We start from the raw sequence: 18,415 nt of genomic DNA, 5'->3' as shown, positions 1-18,415 counted from the left end.
TCCATTTAGCTCAGTATTTTCTACACACTGACAGGCCGCGGTTTTCCAGGATTTCCATTAGAGATCTCTCCCAACCCTACCTAAAGATGCTGGGGATTGAACCTGGGACCTTTTGTGTGCTCCACTGAGCCCTGGCTACAAGAACAATGGTACCCCAGCCTGCAGGGGGTGTTTATAAGGGAAACCACAGTTGCCAGGATTCTTGCTTAGAGCGTTTAGCCCCAGAATGTCCATGATCTTGGAGGGCAGGTGGGGGCTTGTCACCTCTCCCTTCTCCCCCTTGATGGAGAAAACTGGGATGAAAGTTGTAAAAATTGACTAAAGAGGCAGCACTCCCTATTTGGTGAAACAGTGGAATTATTCAACCTGGGGTGCCAGCATAGCAATAGTGGTGAAAGTGTTGGATTGGGATCTGGGAGACCAGGGTTCAAATCCCACTCGGCCATGAAGCTCACTGGGTGACCTTGGGCCAGTTTTTATCTTTCAACCTAACCTACCTCACAGGGTTGTTGTGTGAATAGATAAAACAGGAGGACCGTGTACTCTGCCCTGGGCTACTTGGAGGAAAGGTGGGATATAAATGTAATAACCTTGACTTGATCACTCACTTCTCTCATTCTCAGTCTAACTTACCTCACAGGGTTGTTGTGAAGATCTAGTGGCAGTGAACCATTTACTCTGCCTCAGGCCACTTGAGAAGCAAGGCTATATTGTTTCATCATTTTACTTCGACAATCTGCCTTTCAGCATTTGGATCCCTGTTGCTTTTGTATTTTGGAAGTTGCTTTGGGCAACTCCTTCATAGATGCGGGAAAACAGCACAATAAACGGTTGAAATAATAAATAAAATACTGTAAAATAAATGGAAATAACCCAGCAGACGTTGAATGCCAGCAGGGCAGCAGTATAAGGTGCCTGAATTTGAAAGACCTCAACATATGCTCAGAAAAACAAAAGTGTGCAATCTCTAAACTTGTAGGTGCCAACCCTTGAACATTTGGCTTAAAATTCAAGTGTTGCCGGCCTGCTCACTCACAAACAGCTGCATAGGATGTGATTTTTCTCTCTGGGCTACTACAATGGAAGATCAGCTGTACCTAACTAAATTCTACTTGGTATGAGAACCAGTGTGTTGTAGTGGTTAGAGTGTTGGACTAGGATTTGGTGGGGGGACGAATGGGCCAGGGGCTCTAATCGTCACTCGGCCATGAATGAAGCTCATTAGGTTTAGGGTAATCATGAACAGCACTTTTGAGCTCCTTGGAGGAAATATGGGATAGAAATCTAATAAATAAATATCCAGAGACCCGTTGAAATGAATGAACCTGAGTTAAGCCATGCCCTTTCATTTCAGTGTGTCTACCCTGAACAGTGAATCCAACTCTGGTGTGGATCTGATAAATTTTATATATGTACATAGTTTTAATTCTATCAATGTTTAATTGTTTTTTTTAAACGACTGTCTTTTTCTAGCTGTTCTTATTTTTACCTGTAAGCCGCCTTGAGAAAAAAGGCGGGGTGTAATATAAATGTGCACATATTATAAATATATAAAATTCCCCGTCCTCCTTTGAGCCCCATGCAAATTAATAGTCCTTGCTCCCGAATAAATAATCAAAAAGAACACAGGTTCTCAGCCTGCGGGAACCGGCAGGGGACGAGAAACCTTTAACGTCTTAAGCAGACGCGCGTTGCCCCCTCTCCTCCGCCGCCTGCTGAAAAGCGCCCTTCCGCCCTTGCTTGCCCTTTGACGACGGAAGTAGGGCAGTGACGTCACCCTGCGCCCTCTTCCTGCTTGGGGAGGGGGCGGGGGGACACTGGAGCGAGTGGCGCCTCGGCAAGATGGCGGTGTCTCTGTTAAGGTGACTGCGGGGGACAGAAGATGGGAGCGAAGCGCTGGGAGGGAAGACAAGGAGTGGGAAGTGGGGTGGGGGTCATTCCTGTCTGTCTGGGAAATGGGGTGTGTTTGTGGAGGGGACTGTTTGTGGGGGGGCACCTGTGCCCTTGGGTGCGACTGGGTGACATTGGTTTTTACCCTAAAGGTGTGGGGTTTTTTTAGCGCCGTTCCGTTATCTTCTTGCAGAAGCTGAAATGCAAACCTAAAGGGTTTTGTCATCCTGCTGCATGTTCGAAGTGCGTGTTCACATGCGTCAGCAGGCTGTGCCTGCCTTTCTGCTTGCATGCACACGCCCCACAACAGTTAGCACATGGGTACATAATGTTTTTGAAGTGCCACATATCTGTGTGCGCATTTAAAGTTGTGTGTGCAGAGAGATGTAATCTGTGTCTGTTTGCGCTCATTCACAATCCCCGCAGAAGTAAGATGCATGCATTTCAGCATTATGCGTACAGCTAAGTATATAAGTATATGCATATAAGTATATAAGTATATGCTGTTGTTCATATTATTATTTAATTTATTACCCACCCTTCACCTTAAGGTCCCAGCGTGCATTACAGCATTAGAACACAAAATTGCAACGCCACGTTAAAACAGTTTGATACCACTTACCTACATAGTTTCAAACATAGTTAACGACAAAGTTCAGTTGGTATAGCATGGGTTGTGGGTTCGAGACCCACATTAGGTGAAAGATTCCTGCATTGCAGGGGGTTGTACTAGATGATCCTTGTGGTGTCTTCCAACTCTACAAATCTATGATTCTGTGTAGAAACAGGTGCTCATTTAGACATATGCAAATGTGCATTCGGAGATGTATAATGCATGTATTTCTGCTTTATGTGCATTGCCATAAATAAAATGTATGAACATGCATCCATTTGCAAGCGGGTGTGTGCACACATGTACACAAGCCCCACACATGCATTCCATGTATGCTTTAATTGAGATTCCTGCATTGCAGGGGATTGGACTAGGTGACCCTCAGGGTCCCTTCCAGCTCCACAATTCTATGATTGCATGTCAGTGTTATGTGCCTATGCACATTTCTGCATATGCATTTATTTGTGACACACCTACCCATAGACCCCCCCACAGCTGTGTTACACTTATGCATTCATTACACATCCACAGGCATTTCCACAAACTGAGACACATGTGTTTGCACACAAGCAGACATGCTGGTGGGCCTTCTCCACACACAGAAGCCATGCACACAGAAGGAGGCAATGAGACTACACCCCTTACCCTGCCTCTAATGTCCTATTCTGTGTCAGCCCTGCCCCGTGGACATTTTTGTGCTGTTATAGGTACCTGCACCAGGAAAGCCTATGTGTGAACAACATTTCACACATTGGTGTTCCCATGATCAGAACCCCTGATCATGCATGGGTCCAGATCACATGCAAGCCTATGCATGACCTTTCATTTGCCTGTTGGTTTTCCCAGTATAGACATCAGTGTCAGTGTGCCATGCATGATGTCAGCAATGCAGTCCCACCAGCCTCTTCTCCATGTGGGCAAAGCTACATGTAAAGCACATGTGACACCTTAAAAAACAACCAGCAAACTATTAGGAGCACACTTTGGTTGTTTGTTTCCTCCAATGCATGAAGCATAATCCTAAATTATGGCAGCTGTGTGTATGCGCTTTGATGGGCAGGGATGAAGAGGAGCGAGGCCAAATGGAAAGGAATTTCATGAAAAACAGACACCGATAAAAGCAGAATAGTTACTATTACTGTCACCAAGGCAATGTTGGTGCAAACGCAAATATCCTGGCACTGGTGACCTAATTAATACCATGTAGTGTGATAAAAAACACACCATTATCTTGATTCAGTCACAGGTTTTCGTTTGATTGAATTTCTTCATCAGTTGTGATTCAATTTCACACTGGAGTTTCCCCAGAAAGCTCTTTGTTTCAGAATGGCTACTTGTAAGATCAGTAGGCTGAAATATTCTCCAGCTAGTTTCTAAATGCTGCCCTTTCTGAAGCCTGGTGTGTGTTCATCTATTCTTTTGTGTACATGTGCTTGCTGCACTGCAAACACGGGTCTCTGTTTGTGCATAAGCTGAAATGCATGCATGTGTTTGTGAGAGTGTTTGCTTTGCATGCGTACACTTATGTGTGTGCTTCATTGCAGTCAGATGTGCATACGCTGAATTGCACGAAAAATATATTTGTGGCACATGTGAGCATGTGTGTGGTAGAACATCTGTGTGTGTCCATAAGTTTAAATATATGTGTTGGCTTGTGGCATTGTGAATACATCTTAGTGTATGCATGCTTTATTGTATGGAAGTGTGCAGTAGTCGTAAAGCATATGTAACAATTTTGTGGAACTATGCACAGGCTGTGTATATGCATCTCTGAACACATGAACTTAAATGCATGTGCAGGTTTATGGCATTGTAGTCATATATGCCCATGCTTTATCAATGTGGGTTTAGATGCACACATCTAAATTTAACATTCGTAGGTTTGTGAAATTGCAAATAGCTGGAAGACCACCTGTCTGTCTGTGTGCATGCGTGCATACAATATGAAAGGTGTGCATACATGTGCAACATTGAACACATGTGCCTGTATGTGTGAGTTGGTTCCCACATGTATGTGCATCACTTATCAAGTGGCAACTTATGTGTGAATGAGCTGTCACGGTTCTGCCACCATGCTCAAGAGTTTTCTTTTCACCCAGTGCCAGTTCAGAAGCAATGCTTTTCCATGGATCTACTTCACATTCTCAACCGCCCTGCAGAAAATACCGGTAATAATGGAAAGCGTCTTAGTTACAGAAAAATAACCATCATACTTTGCCACTCGCTTCCTACGAAACATGTTCATCACCAGGCTTTCAACTGGTCTCAGTTCTTATTTCTTTGCCCCTCTTTCCTGCCTCATTTTGACCTGCCTGTGTCTCATTTCTAGGGAAAATCGGCAAAATTGGCACTGTCGACACGGGCTGCCATATGTCCGGATTTCCGCCCAGACGCTTCTGACAAATGCAGTATTCTGGATATGTCTGGGAAATTCCAGACGTATGGCAACCCAAATTTTACCCAAACTTCCCAGAATTGTCCCTGACTTGGAAGGAACCTGATCTGGCAAAGTGGGGTAGCTGGAAACCGGAGAGAAAATCCTTCACACAGTGAATTGTTAAATTGTGGAATGTGCTCCCATGGAAGGTCAGGATGGCCACCAACTTGGATGGCTTTAGAAGTGGAATAGACAAATTCATGGAGGAGAGAAGGCTACCAGCTGCAGTGGCTTTATTCTGTCTCTACTGACAGAGGCAGCCATGTGCCTCTGAATACCAGTTGCAGGGAATCTCAAGAGAAGAGAGTAATATTGCACCCAGGTCCTGCTTGTGGGCCTCCCACAATAATCCGGAAGACCACTGTAAGAACAGGATTCTGGGCTTGGTGGGCCTTTGGCCTGATCCAGCAGTCCTCTGCTTTCCTTTTTTATGTGTTGATTATCTCCAACACTAGTGTGTCCTTTAGACAAAGTCCACTCCAGTCCCCATCTCTAAACTCCTTGAGCTATGACAGGCTGCCTTGTGAACCGCTGGTTTTTTGCTGGTGTGTCACCTTTGAATGTCAGCCTGACAACAGCTTGACGGGATCTGTCTAGCATAGCTTCTGTAGCTTGCAGGGGTGTGTGTGGGTGTGTGTGGGTGTGTGTGCCTGTAATAAAAAAAGAAAGAAACTGAAAGCCTTAATTTACCTCTTGCTCATGGTGTCAGTTTGGGACTGAAATGTGATGCTCACTGCACTGAAAGAATGACCTGCTATTTTGCTAGCGCTTCAGGTGTGACAAATGGCATCTGCAGAATGAAATGAAAGTTTGTTTTCTTTCTCCCTTTCGCCCCACCAGAAGCCTGCAAACCTTTACCCTTTAGGGCAGTGTTTTTCAACCACTGTTCCGCGGCACACTAGTGTGCCGCAAGATGTTGCCTGGTGTGCCGTGGGAAAAATTGTGTTTATTTGATTCCTATTCAAGAGAATTACGTTATATATAGTCAATATAGGCACAGAGTTAAATTTTTTAACATTTTCTAATGGTGGTGTGCCTCGTGATTTTTTTCATAAAACAAGTGTGCCCTTGCCCAAAAAAGGTTGAAAAACACTGCTTTAGGGGTCCAGGCATGAAATAAACTCCTTTTTGTTATTGGCAGGGCTGGTTTTTCTCGCCCATCTTGGATATTTTGTGTTCACATATGCACATGAATATACCCCCCCTTTTATTAATTTTTTAAAAGAAGATTTAACGTACTGATGGACAAATACATAGCAAGCATTCACCTTTCAAAATTATGTACACACATTCCTTCAGCTCGATATACATAGATTTATATTAAATCTGTAATATGTCACTGTTAGGTCAATAAATATTTAAAACCTTTTATGAAATCCATATATAGCGTCTCTTCGGATGGATCTGTGAGAGTTTTGCAGCGGAAGTTGGGGAATTGCAACCAGCTCCGTTTCTGTCCCTTAACGGTTTGAATGGGTGGTTTCACATTTTATTTAAAAGCCTGGGCAGCCTGAACCTAGATGTAAGCAGACCTGAAATATAATCCATTTCAGACTCATCCATCTAATAGCTGTTATTGTTTGCCACTGAAGAAGACTGCCTGGTCAAAATGCTTTTGGCAATATTGGATTATGATTTACTTAAACCAATGGGTGGCTGGTGATATATTTCTCTGGCTGTGTAGTACACACCATATATTTAAAGTACATTCTCCCCATCCCATTTTTTTTTTACTTCTTAAAGAACTATAGTTCCCAGCACCCTTGACAAACTACAGTTCACAGAACTCGAGGGGGGGCAGACAGGCCTGTACTTTAAATGTATGGTGTGTACACAGCCTTAGTTGCAGTGCCAACATTTTATTTTGTTATTGTGTTGAAAGGTTTTAGACACATACACACCCCAATATAATAACAATAATGGTTTCTGCGTGATTATCAAGCAAAACGTGTTGTGTTTTCATGTTTCTTGCCTTGCACTGTGTCTTGGTGGGAAGAATAAGGCTTCAGTTGTGAATTCAAAGAGCACTTTTGTCTTTCAGATTAGCCAGCCGGCGATGCCTCTGTGTTCGTCTCGGACCGAGACTCTCCACAGGGCAGTGAGTTTATGACAGTAAAAAAAATGGGCTTTTGTTAATTCTCCTCCTGCTGTTTGGATCCTTGCAAGATTCACTCCTCTGCCAGTTTGTTCTCCCATAATTCATGGGCCATTAAAACGACTGGCTAGCTGTTAATGCTGTGATTGGCACTTTATAGAATCTGCAGGTGCTGCTCACAGGAAATATAAATCAAAGGGCGTTCGCTGGTTTACTTGCCAACGACTTGGCTTCAGATGGTCTTCTGTGCCGCTTTCCATTCACCCTATGTCTCTGTGCCCCTCCACCACACCATTATTTATTGAAAATAAAAGTTGCCCCTAAACAAACTTCCGTTCAGAGCCCTACAGGAGAGGAAGTTGGTGCATCAATTTTATTTTATTATTTAAATAATTTTCCTCTTCTTCTTTTTTTTTTAAAAAAACACCTGCTCTTCACCTCCACAAAACTCATTGCAGAAAACAAATGAGGTAGATCCTATCCTCAGACTTACAGTGTCCTATTTTAGATGACAAAAAAGGAAAAGGGTTAGGCAGGAAGGAGCAATAACAGCAACAGCAAAAGTTATGCACCTCCGGTTTGAGGCATTGTTCGTTTAACAAACCATGAGCCGCCCACGAGTCACCCATGAGATGATCGAACCATGGCTTTCCCTCCCATTTTAGGACCCGTCCTGTTCTCTTGGTTGCAATGCAGTATCTTCCCGTGTTCCTAAGCACGGCACAGACCCCAGCGCCATTCTTCTCTCCTGTATTTTCTTTTCCAGCGTGGTCCCCATGGCAACGACGGCAAAGGAGGAGATGGCCCAGTTTTGGGAGAAGAACACCCGGTCCAACCGTCCTGTGTCCCCTCATGTCACCATCTACCAGTAAGAGCTGGCTTTGTTTAAGAAGGGAGGTGTTTGCATTTCCAATTAATTGAGATTAAGAGCAAGATTTAGGACTGGCACAAGAGAAGGGTTGGTGGGTGATTTTTTGCAGCACGCCGTCAACACAATCATATTACATTGGTGGCAGATTTATACTGGGCCATCCAGACATCATTCCACTTTATTAGTTGTTCTGCAAGGCTTCCCCAAGGCTTACTGCATTATTGCCATCTTCTGCTACAGGTTCAGAGTTCCTGTGTTAGCTATACAAAGCCCTAAGCAGCTTTGGCTCAGGATACCTTAAGGACCACCCGAGCCTTCATATCCCAGCTGGATCACTGAGATCACCCAGAGGAACCCTTTGCCACATTGGCAGGAATCCTGAAAGGGCAGTCGAAGAAAGAGCAGCTTACTTAGAGGGAAAGGGGTGGACATTCGGCTTTTATGCTACTGCACACCACAGGGGAAGGTCTGCACCTCTGTGGGTAGAGCATCAGTTTTGCATGCAAGTTCAATCCCTAGCTTCCCCAGGTAGAGCTGAGAGAGACTCCCTGCCTGAAACCTTGGCTCACTGTAAAGCAGTTTCCTATATTCCATTGGCTCCCTGGATGCGGAATTCGCACCCTGTTCCCCTTGCAACATCCTATTCCTTCCTTCTTCACAGTGGTGCTCGGAAGGTCCGGTGCTTTCCCTTTAAGGCAGCCCCTCTCTCCTCCACCGCCCCTCCAGGATTCCTGCCATTGTGGCAAAGTCATTCCTCAGCCACCTCCATAGATTCCTCCATCCCTTCTCCTTCTCATCTGGCTGGATTCCTGGCATAATTCTAGGAACAGGCACAGAATGAGCTGGAACAGTTTCTCCATCCTGGGTGGTTTACACTTGGAGAGTCACCGATTCTCCCCCCTCCTTCCCCAAATCAGTTCTGTTTTGAGTTTATTAATAGCCCACATACACAAACAAGATCCGAAACTCAATATTTGACTCCATATAGTGAGGGGAAAATAAAAAAAAAAAGTACAAGCAATTCCACTAACTGCAACTGTGCATTGCAGCTGAGGAGAGGGCCTTCTCTCTGGTGGCCCCTAAACGGAGGAATTCTGTCCCCACCACAGAGGTGCATTGGGCACACCTTCATTCTTCAGTTTCTGTCATATGCTGAAGACTTACCTCTTTAGCCTGGTCTTTGACACCTGAGAGATGTACATATATGCTTTAGGACCTGCTACCAGCTGTTGTGGCCATTAATCGCCTCCTCGTCCAAGGATTTGTCTAGCCCTCTTTTAAACCCACCCTAGTTGGTGGCCATCGCTGCTTCTTATGGGAACAAACTGCATCGCTTTTTGCACTGACTACATCATCAGCCGGAGACCTCTTCCCTCTCTCAGCCCTTTTTATTTTTTTCTTCTAGTGAAGTTAGATCTGTGCAAAATGTTATTTTTTGGGTTTTACTTTATGCTGATCTGTGTTTTTGGTGCCATCTGAATGCTGGGTTGTGAAGGTTTTATGTCGTTTACATAGGGATTTATTTATTTTTGGTGTGTCTTAACTGATTTCTGAAAACAGCCCAGGGACTTCGGTTGATAGACAGTCTAGAAACGGAGTAGTTGAATAATCATTTGAACAAAGGCTTTAAGACCAGAGTGGGGAGCCATTTTGGCCCCTGGTTATCTCCTTCCACCCTGTGTGCCAACTTGGACAGGTGGGTGGGGTCACCCACCTGTCAATCACCTGATGCTGTGATGATGTCAGGTGACCAAAGGGTGGCTTTCCCCCCTTCCACCTGCCAAAGATCTAGGGCAGAGAGCAGGGTCTGCTTTGCCGGTGCATTCCCTGCGAGGGAACATGTTAGCGAAGCAGCACCCAGTAGGATTTAACTCTCCATTCATCAGCTGATGAGCGGAGGGCTCAATCCTGCTCTCTGCAGGGGTCTGCTTTGCCAGTGTGTTCCTCAAGGGGAATTCGCTGGTGAATCTGCAGCCAGCAGGACTTAACCCACCTATCAGTTTACACCAGCCAATGACACCAGCTGATTAGCCAGGTGAGTGTGGTTTGGAGGAAAGGGACAGGTGGGCCAAATAAGAATCCGCTGGCAGGCCAGAATGGGCCCATTGGCTGCAGGTTCCCCACCCCCTTTATTTAAAAGAGTTTGGTGGGATTGGGTGGGGGAAGAAAGACCTGTTGTGAACTGAACGTTGGTGGCGGTCTGGCTAGACTGGTGCCTTGCTTTGTGCCCAATCTCACTGGCCTCTGTTTCTTCTTCTTTCAGCTGGTCCCTGCCCATGATGATGTCTATTTCTCACCGTGGCACAGGAGCTGCAATGAGCCTAGGTACTTTGGGGTCTGTCCTTTGTCACCTTCCTCTGGACCCCACTCCCATTTTTCAGCGCCCTCCTTACAGCTGAGACCCCCTCACTACAGAACGGCCTGTAGCCTTTCTGCTGTGCTTGGGCTTCCCAGAGGCACCTGGAGCAATGGGAGAATGCTGCTGAATTTCAGGAAATGTATTTTTTGACTTAACATGGGGCATACATATGTGTCATGCATTTAAAAAGTGCTACCCCCCGCCCTTTGCAGTCTCAAGTGGTACAGCCCACTCTCATGCCTGTCAACCAAGAGGCACCTCACCAGATTCATCTCGAGCAGCCAGGGGAGATCGGGGAGCAGAAGAAGATTTTTATTTTTTTTAATGCCCTGGTCAAGTCAGGTCAGGCATGAGAAGCATGACCACTGGGAAGCAGCAGGACAGCTTGGGCCACGTTGGTCCTGCGCTTTGCAGGATGCTCCTTTGGCCGGGGTAGCGGGTGAAGTGTCCTGGGAGGGTTTTGCTGACCAGTGATGGGCAGGTGGGCAGGAAGGGAGCAGATCTAAGAGCAGCTTGGCAGGCTTCGCTCTTGCTAGCTCCGCCTGCCCTTCCCCACTGCCCCTGCCATCCATTCTGGCAGTGCCATCTGGAAACAGCAAGGAGAAGCCTTGAGGCTTAAAAGGAAGGAGCTGCTGCCGCCACTGCCACTCTTCCAGCCAACCCAGGCGCTCTCATCAAGCTGTCCTTATTGCATATCAGCTGTCCCCGGCGCATGTCAATCCGGCTCTGCGTCCCAACTCTCTCCCGCAGGGTTTGCCTCTCCTTGCTCAGCTAGCTGAGGTTGCCTGCACATTGGTAGCTGATCTGTAACTTGCCTGGAAAGGAAACTTTCCTCCAGAAGCTTTAAAGGGCTTTGTCAAAGCTTGAGCCACTGCTAATCCGGCCTTGCTTGTAGCTGTTCTGTGTCTCGCCCTGATGGATGCTCCTTACTCTAGTTGGTGGCCTTATAAGCTGAGCAGGGCCACGGTATTAAGCCACTTGGATTGAATTTGCCATTTTACTGTTTTGTGGTGTCTGATGGTTGGCATTGGCAGAGTGCTCTGCCCAGGGCTGTACAGGGCTGATTGGTGCCTGCAAAACGGCCCACCTGCTGCGCACTAGATGTCATATACTGTATGGCTTGTCTTGGAGGTGTGTGCTGGGCGTAGGTTCTCCTGCAGCATGTAACTTGCATAGCACAGGTAGCAAATGTGAGAGGTTTTTCAGGGTGGTATGTCTGCCTCCCGTATCCTTAGCATCCCTGGGTGATCCCAGACATCCAGAATTTCACAGGAGGGGCTCAAGCTCAAACTGAAATCGAAGGTTTTTGCAAATAAAGCAGATTAAAGTGCTCTGTTGCCATTGCGCAACAAATCCACTTTGCCTCCCCCTAAGATAAGGTCTTTTTAGGGACGCGGGTGGCGCTGTGGGTTAAACCACAGAGCCTAGGGCTTGTCGATCAGAAGGTTGGCGGTTCGAATCCCCGCGACAGGGTGAGCTCCCGTTGCTCGGTCCCTGCTCCTGCCAACCTAGCAGTTCGAAAGCACGTCAAAGTGCAAGTAGATAAATAGGTACCGCTCCGGCAGGAAGGTAAACGGCATTTCTGTACACTGTTCTGGTTCGCCAGAAGCGGCTTAGTCATGCTGGCCAAATGACCTGTAAGCTGTAAGCCGGCTCCCTCGGCCAATAAAGTGAGATGAGCACCGCAACCCCAGAGTCGTCCGCGACTGGACCTAATGGTCAGGGGTCCCTTTACCTTAAGGTCTTTTTGCATATGAACATAAAAAGAACGTGTTGGTTCACGCCATTGTCACATCTAGTCCAGCATCCTGTTCTCCCAGGGGCTAAACAGATGCCTCAGCAGGAAGGCCTTGAGCAGGATCCCTTCACAAGAGGACTCTCCTGTGGCTTCCAGAAAATGATATTCAGAAGCATTTCTGTGTCCTGTGGAGGCAGAGCATAGCCTATCAATGGCCTTCTCCTACATGAATCAGTCTAATCCTCTTTGTGGGTTGCCGTTACTGCCTCCCGTGAGAGTAGGTTTGCAGTTTGTAAAGCGAAAAGCTGGGCAACATGTTGAGAAGTGGGACAAATGAATGATTTAATGGGGAAACAGCCAAACACCCTGCAAAAAGTTCACGGCGGATGCACATTGCTGTATAACTGTCCTATGAACGGTGCTTTTTTAAAAGGAAAAAAAGGTGCCGCTACTCACCATGAAGTTGTTACAGTAAGTGCCACACTTTTCACATGGGGGGGCGCTTTAAGGTGCCAGTACTGCGTATCTTTGAGTACCACCAGAATAAAGCACTGCCTATGAACAAATCGGAATGAATGCTCAGACAAAAATCAGGCGTAGTCCAGCCACCACATCAGCTTTGTGCAGAAGATTGCTTGATAAACAAGTTGTCCAAAGGAGCCCATTTCTCTTGTGTTTTTCTCCCCAGGGGTGTCCCTCTTCGGCTTAAGCGCTCTGATCCTCCCAGGACACTTTGCCGACCACTTGGAGCTGATCAGGTCCCTTAGCCTGGGGCCTGCCCTCATCTACTCTGCAAAGTTTGCCCTGGCTTTCCCCTTGACCTTCCACACCTGGAACGGAATCAGGCATCTAGTGAGTAGCTCCTTTGGAATATGGGTGCAGCTGGGGAGCCTCGCAGCATAAAAGAGGCAGTGGTGGTGTAGTGGTTAGAGCACTAGACTGGGACCTACAGATCAGGGTTCAGATCCCAACTCAGCCATTGAAATCTGGTTGACCTTGTCCTAATCTTCCTCGCACCGTTGCCGCTGTTGTTAATATTAATCATTTATTTCATTCATTATTTATTAAATGTATTTGTTTCTTCTTCTTTTTAACCACCGTTACAATATGGAAGTAAACAAACAGATTGAAGCCAGCAAAAAAAGCAAAAAAAAAAAAAAAAAAAAAAAATCTAAAGGGCAATCCTATTTTTAAAAGGCAGGAATAAAACATCCCACCATACCAAGAAGCCCACAAGCCAAAGCCCTGGCTAAATGTTTTTGCCTGATGCCTAAATATATATATATGAATTCTTCCCATGATGCATCCTAGAGCCATTTGCAATATAATGACATAAGTAATCACTGAGGTCTTGGGAGGAGTCGCTGTTTATGTGTTCAGGATTGCAGGCCCATTTTTATGGAGCTTCCTCCCAGCTGAGGTCAGACAAGCCCCCCCCCCCCCCCGGTTTGAAATTGTAGCCTTTACCAAAGACTTGCTTTTTTTGCTAGCAGGCATTTTAACTAAATTCTGATTTTATAGTTTCAGCTCAATTTTATTTTCACTCTACTGAGTCTGCTGTACACCGCTTAGAGGCAACTGTGATTTAAGTGGCATACAAGCTGCTGAAATAAACATATGAAAATAATTAAAACAATAGCAAAAAAATATAAAAAAAATTTAAAAAACAGATTGAAACAACAGCACATGCACAAAATTGATTCAAACCAAAAGCAGGTGCCGAACGGGATAGAGATTTTAGAAGGCTTATTGAAAGAAGAACTTTTTTTAGCACATATCAGAAAGGCAATAGAGAAAGCACCTGTCTGAAAGCGCTGTGGGAGGGAGTTCCAAAGAGCTGGGGGCTGCCAGGCTGAAGACATAGAAGATAAATTGGGGAGTGAGGAGACCCTCAGGTGCCACCTGGAGCTCCTTGGAGGAAAAGCAGGATAGAAACGTAAAAGGTGGCTGTCCTGGTATTCAGTGATATACTGCCTCTGTACATGGAAGCTTTGCATTGGGGATTCTGCCAGAGGAACATTGCTTGCCCACACATTCAGCAAACAAAAGAGTGAGGTTTGGGCTAGTGGCAGGATGTCTCTGTGTGGGTAGCAGCCTGAGCCAGGATTAACTCGTGCAACTGTGACCAACAGCTTAAAAAAACAACAGCCAGGTGCCTAAAAGCAAAGGGATGGAAAGAGTTGACTTCCTTACTTATTTACTTCCTGCATTTGTATGACCCACCTATCCTTCAAAGAGCTCAAGGTAACACACATGGTTCTCCCTCATTTTATCCTCACAACAACCTTGCGAGGTAGGTCAGGCTGGGGGGCAGTGAGTGGCCCAGAGTGGCCCAGTGAGCTCAAAGCTGAGTGGGGATTTGAACCATGGCCTCCCAGGTCATAGTCCAGCACTCTAACCACTACACCACACATCCTGCACCCCCGGAGCAAGGAGCAATCCTATCGCATGTTTGCATCCTTCTCTGCCCTTTGCAGTGCTGTGAAGTGGCACTTCTTTTCAAAGCAATTAGATCTGTCAAAGTGTTTTCTCTCTGTGAAGGGGTGGGGGGAGAACAACTGCTCTGATTGCTCACTTCCGGGACTCTGCAACATTCCCTTGAAAGCAACTGACTCTTCAGTACTTACCCGGGGCTGAGATTTGGGACAGGCGGTTCTCCCTGGGAGAAGTGTGAGCTCTGTGTGTATGTGTGCGTGTCTGTTTTTCTCTTTAGAGGGGGGGGAAAAACCTTATAAAGGCCAACCCACTGACTCCCTTGCCCAGCTCCTGGGCATCTTATGCCTCTCCGAATGAGCATCTTCTCCTCCTCTTGACTCCAGATAGTATGCATGGATTCTTCTGCCTGCCCACCCCTCCCTTTGCTTTTGAAAAATAAGATCTGGAGGGCGTTCTGGTTTACTGAGAGTCACAATCAGTGGCTGCCCCCTGGGGCAGGGGATGCCGATTGGTGGGCGCTGGGCTTGACAAATGGATTTTGCTCCCTGCACATCAAGTGTGCCCTTGTACATTATTACGGAGGCATAGAAGCTGCTGTCACTCGATACAAACGGCTGTCATCAGAAGCTGCCACAGCTAGAGAGAAGAATATTGCCAGAAGAGAGAAAAGAGTGATGTGTGCACTTCTCTCTCTCTTTCTCTCTTTCTCTTTTTCTCTCTTTCTCTCTGTCTCCATCTCTCTCTCCACACACGCACACACACCAGCATACAGTTGCAGAAAGCAAGAGTGATCTGAGAGAAAACCTCACAAACCTGCAACACTGCACCCCAATACCATACACCTGTCAATTATAGTGCAGCAGATTGGACCTGCTTGCATGCAGAGAAACTAATCTGTGAGCCGAGAAATGCCTTGTGGTGTTGAAAGCAGAGTCGTAAGTAACAGCACTTCCCTGGACACCTCTGGGGAGTAGGAATCTTTTCCAGGGGACGAGGCTAGAGAGGTCTACAAACATTAGTTGTATTTCTCTTTGAGGCCGCAAATTACTGGACAAGACAGGCATGGGATGGCTGCAGGCACGGGTATGTGGATTCATTTATGTATAGATGTATGCCGATTGTATGTCTGGTGTAAATTATGCAAATTACACCACTTACTTTGCAGCTGTCATCATGGTGGTGGAAGTGGGAGTGCAGCAGTGTCCAGAGGGGCCCAGGTTGAGGAAAGCTAGTAGCGTACATGGTTTCTTACCCACCCATCCCACATTATCCTCCCAAGAGCCCTGCGAGGTAGGCTAGTTTGAGATGCAGTGACCAGGCCAAGGTCACCCTGTGAGTGGGGATTTGAATAGTCTCCCTGGTACTAATCCAACATGGGGATGTCTAGTCTTAGGCTCTCCAGATACTGTTGGGACTACAATTCCCATCATCCCTGACCATTGGCCATGCTGGCTGGGACAGATGGGAGTTTATTATTTATTTCACAAAATGCATATAATGGTTTGCTAAAAGAATAAACCAATGAAATAATCAGTTAAAAACAACACTATTTAAAACAACACTTTTGCTTCCCTCTCTCTCTCTGTCTTGTAGGCATGGGACCTGGGCAAAGGATTCAAAATACCCCAGGTCTACCAGTCCGGAGTCCTCGTTCTTGTCCTGACAGTATTGTCCTCCATTGGGATTGCAGCAATGTGAAGCTCTGGCGGAGCAGTCCTTCTCTCGTCCTCTACCACTCCTGAAGTCCTGTTCTCTTCCATCTCTTGAACGGTTTAGTTCATCAAAATCTCTGGAGCAGTAGAAGTTGAGGGGCAGCTTTTGGGCTAGGGAAACAGTCAGGGGTGGGGGCAAATGGTTCACAAATCTGCACATAGTTTAATAGTAAATGGTAATGAGGTGATTCTTCCCTCCCTTCTCAGATCCTCCCAGATTATTGTAGAACCACTCCTTTTTCTGTTTTTATTTTAATGTCCCACATTATCACCAGCCAGAGTTCAAGAAATCCCCCCTCGCCCCCCCCCCGAAGTAAAACCTAGGGCTGGATGCGCAAGACTGCATAGATGGCCAACAGCAGCTGAGTCCTGATTGGCTGAGAAGCTGGCATACCCACAATGCACTGCTTGAGCCATTGCTTTCCTCAGCCGCATGCTTCTTTTTGTTGTTCTCTCCCCCCCCCCACTCCCAGTCTTCCCTCCCCCCCAAAAAGGCTTGAGACAATACCAGCCTTTGTCCCCCGCCTAGGGGCTGAGGGAGCTCCATTAGCACACTGTGTGAGCGAGCGTGTGGGTATATTTTTCACGAGGACAAGGGTGCCCATTGATAAGCGAGGCTCGCAGGCAAGGGCAGCACATTCAGCCGAAGCCACCTCCAGCGGCTGTCCTGTGCCTCACCCCTTTATCCCCAGAATGGTGGCAGCGGCCGTGAGGCTTCGGGCCTGTGGCCTAAGGCTGCCTCTGCTAAGGTTGCTATGGCAACATGCTGAAAGGCTGCATTGCTCTCTTTGTAGGTGTGGGCCGCCAACATGGGCCAGGGGGAAAGAAAACGATGTCATCTTGGGCAAGGGCTGGCCTCGCTGCTGCAGGTGTGAGGGAAGCCTTTGGCCCTCCAGCCAGACACTGCCAAACTACAACTCCCATCAGCCCCAACAAGTATGGCCAGTGGCCAAGGATGATGGGAGTTGTAGTTTGGCAGCGCCTGAAGGGAAAAAGCTTCCCCACACTGGCTCTACTTGGGTGGAAGAACTCGGGTGGTGTAGTTTCAGACCACTTTATCCTGCTCGCCATCTTTGCAGATGGATCCGTCCTGATAATGGGGAAGCTGCAGCCCTCCAGATGGCGCTGGACTACAACTCCCATCACCGTTTGCCATACTCACTGGGAATGATGGGCGTTGGAGGCCTCACATCTGCAAAGGCCACATGTTTCTCCAACCCTGTCGCAGACGAATTATCCTCTCAAACTCTGTAAATACAAGCCCATACTGTACTACCACCTCCTGAAATGTTAAAGCCACACAGCTCCCCCCCCCCCCATGAATGAAGCTGGGTTGCCTCTCTCCACCCTCTGTTCTCCACAAATGAAGCGACTTACTTCTCTGCGATCAGAACCATTGTTTGGGTTTTGTAAAGTTTCCACCTGTTTCTACTACTAATAAATTGTCCTCAGCCTTTTGTGGGGCACATAAAGTTACTGGTGCTATTTATTTGATGTGTTTCTGAATAATCAGGGTATATCACGGTGGGTCTCATCTCACTCAGCTGTTGTATGTCTTGGGTGCAGAACCTGGCCTGGTTTAAAAATACTTGGGCAATTCCAAGATCCCCTGCTGCCCAAGTTTTGGGGAAGAGATTGGTAGCTTCCAGCCCTTCCTCCTCAGGTAGAAACCACAAACCCAGATCTTGTGTATGCAAAAAATGTTCTCTGTTGCTGAGCAGAACTGGTGTGGTGGTGTGGTTCGGCTGCTGCACTAGGACATGGGAGACCAGGTTTCAAATCCTCACTTTGCCATGAAGCTTACTTGGTAACCTTGGGCTAGTCACTGTCTCTCAGCCTAACCTACCTCACGGGCTTGTTGTAAAGACAAAATGGAGCAGAGAACTATGTACATCACCTTGAGCTCCTGGAAGGAAAGTTGGGGTTTAAAAGGTAATATTAATAAATTGTAAGGGTGTACGGCCCACCTGTCCTGGGTTCTTTCAATTCAAACTCTCCATGACCATCTATCATAGGTGTGTGGAATTTTTGGCCCTCTGGATGCGGCTGAACTACAATTCCCATCATCCCTTGCTGCTAGCTATGCTTGCTGGGACTGATGAGAGTTGTACTTCAATAAGACTTGGCCAAAGATTCCCCACTCCTGATCTACCACAATGATAGGGATATTTGCCCATATCAGGTGAGGTTGGTTGATCAGGGTGCAAAACCAGCTGGCAGCCTGTTCCAAAGTACATCTGGACACGTACTTGGTTAAATTAAAA

General features: G+C 46.7%; 1 protein-coding gene across 1 annotated transcript; it reads left to right on the top strand.

The window, feature by feature from the left end:
- Nucleotides 1-1,778: 1,778 nt before the first annotated feature.
- On the top strand, nucleotides 1,779-16,617 carry SDHC (succinate dehydrogenase complex subunit C). The gene is made up of 6 exons (XM_033174700.1): nucleotides 1,779-1,862; nucleotides 6,982-7,038; nucleotides 7,802-7,903; nucleotides 10,170-10,231; nucleotides 12,692-12,855; nucleotides 16,033-16,617. The coding sequence occupies exons 1-6, from the start codon at nucleotides 1,843-1,845 to the stop codon at nucleotides 16,135-16,137; spliced, it is 510 nt and encodes a 169-aa protein (XP_033030591.1). The 5' UTR covers nucleotides 1,779-1,842; the 3' UTR covers nucleotides 16,138-16,617.
- The last annotated feature ends 1,798 nt before the right edge of the window (nucleotides 16,618-18,415 follow it).

Source organism: Lacerta agilis, chromosome 17, assembly GCF_009819535.1.
Source record: "Lacerta agilis isolate rLacAgi1 chromosome 17, rLacAgi1.pri, whole genome shotgun sequence".
NCBI lineage: Eukaryota > Metazoa > Chordata > Lepidosauria > Squamata > Lacertidae > Lacerta > Lacerta agilis.
Note: the sequence above shows the minus strand (reverse complement) of the source record. Positions and strands in the feature narration are given on the sequence as shown.

Bases quoted from the DNA above. Each gene is read 5' to 3' on its own strand.
- SDHC (XM_033174700.1), top strand. From the start codon at position 1,843: ATGGCGGTGTCTCTGTTAAG. The intron at 7,904-10,169 runs GTAAGAGCTGGC...TTCTTCTTTCAG, and splicing joins CCTCATGTCACCATCTACCA to CTGGTCCCTGCCCATGATGA. The intron at 12,856-16,032 runs GTGAGTAGCTCC...TCTGTCTTGTAG, and splicing joins GGAACGGAATCAGGCATCTA to GCATGGGACCTGGGCAAAGG.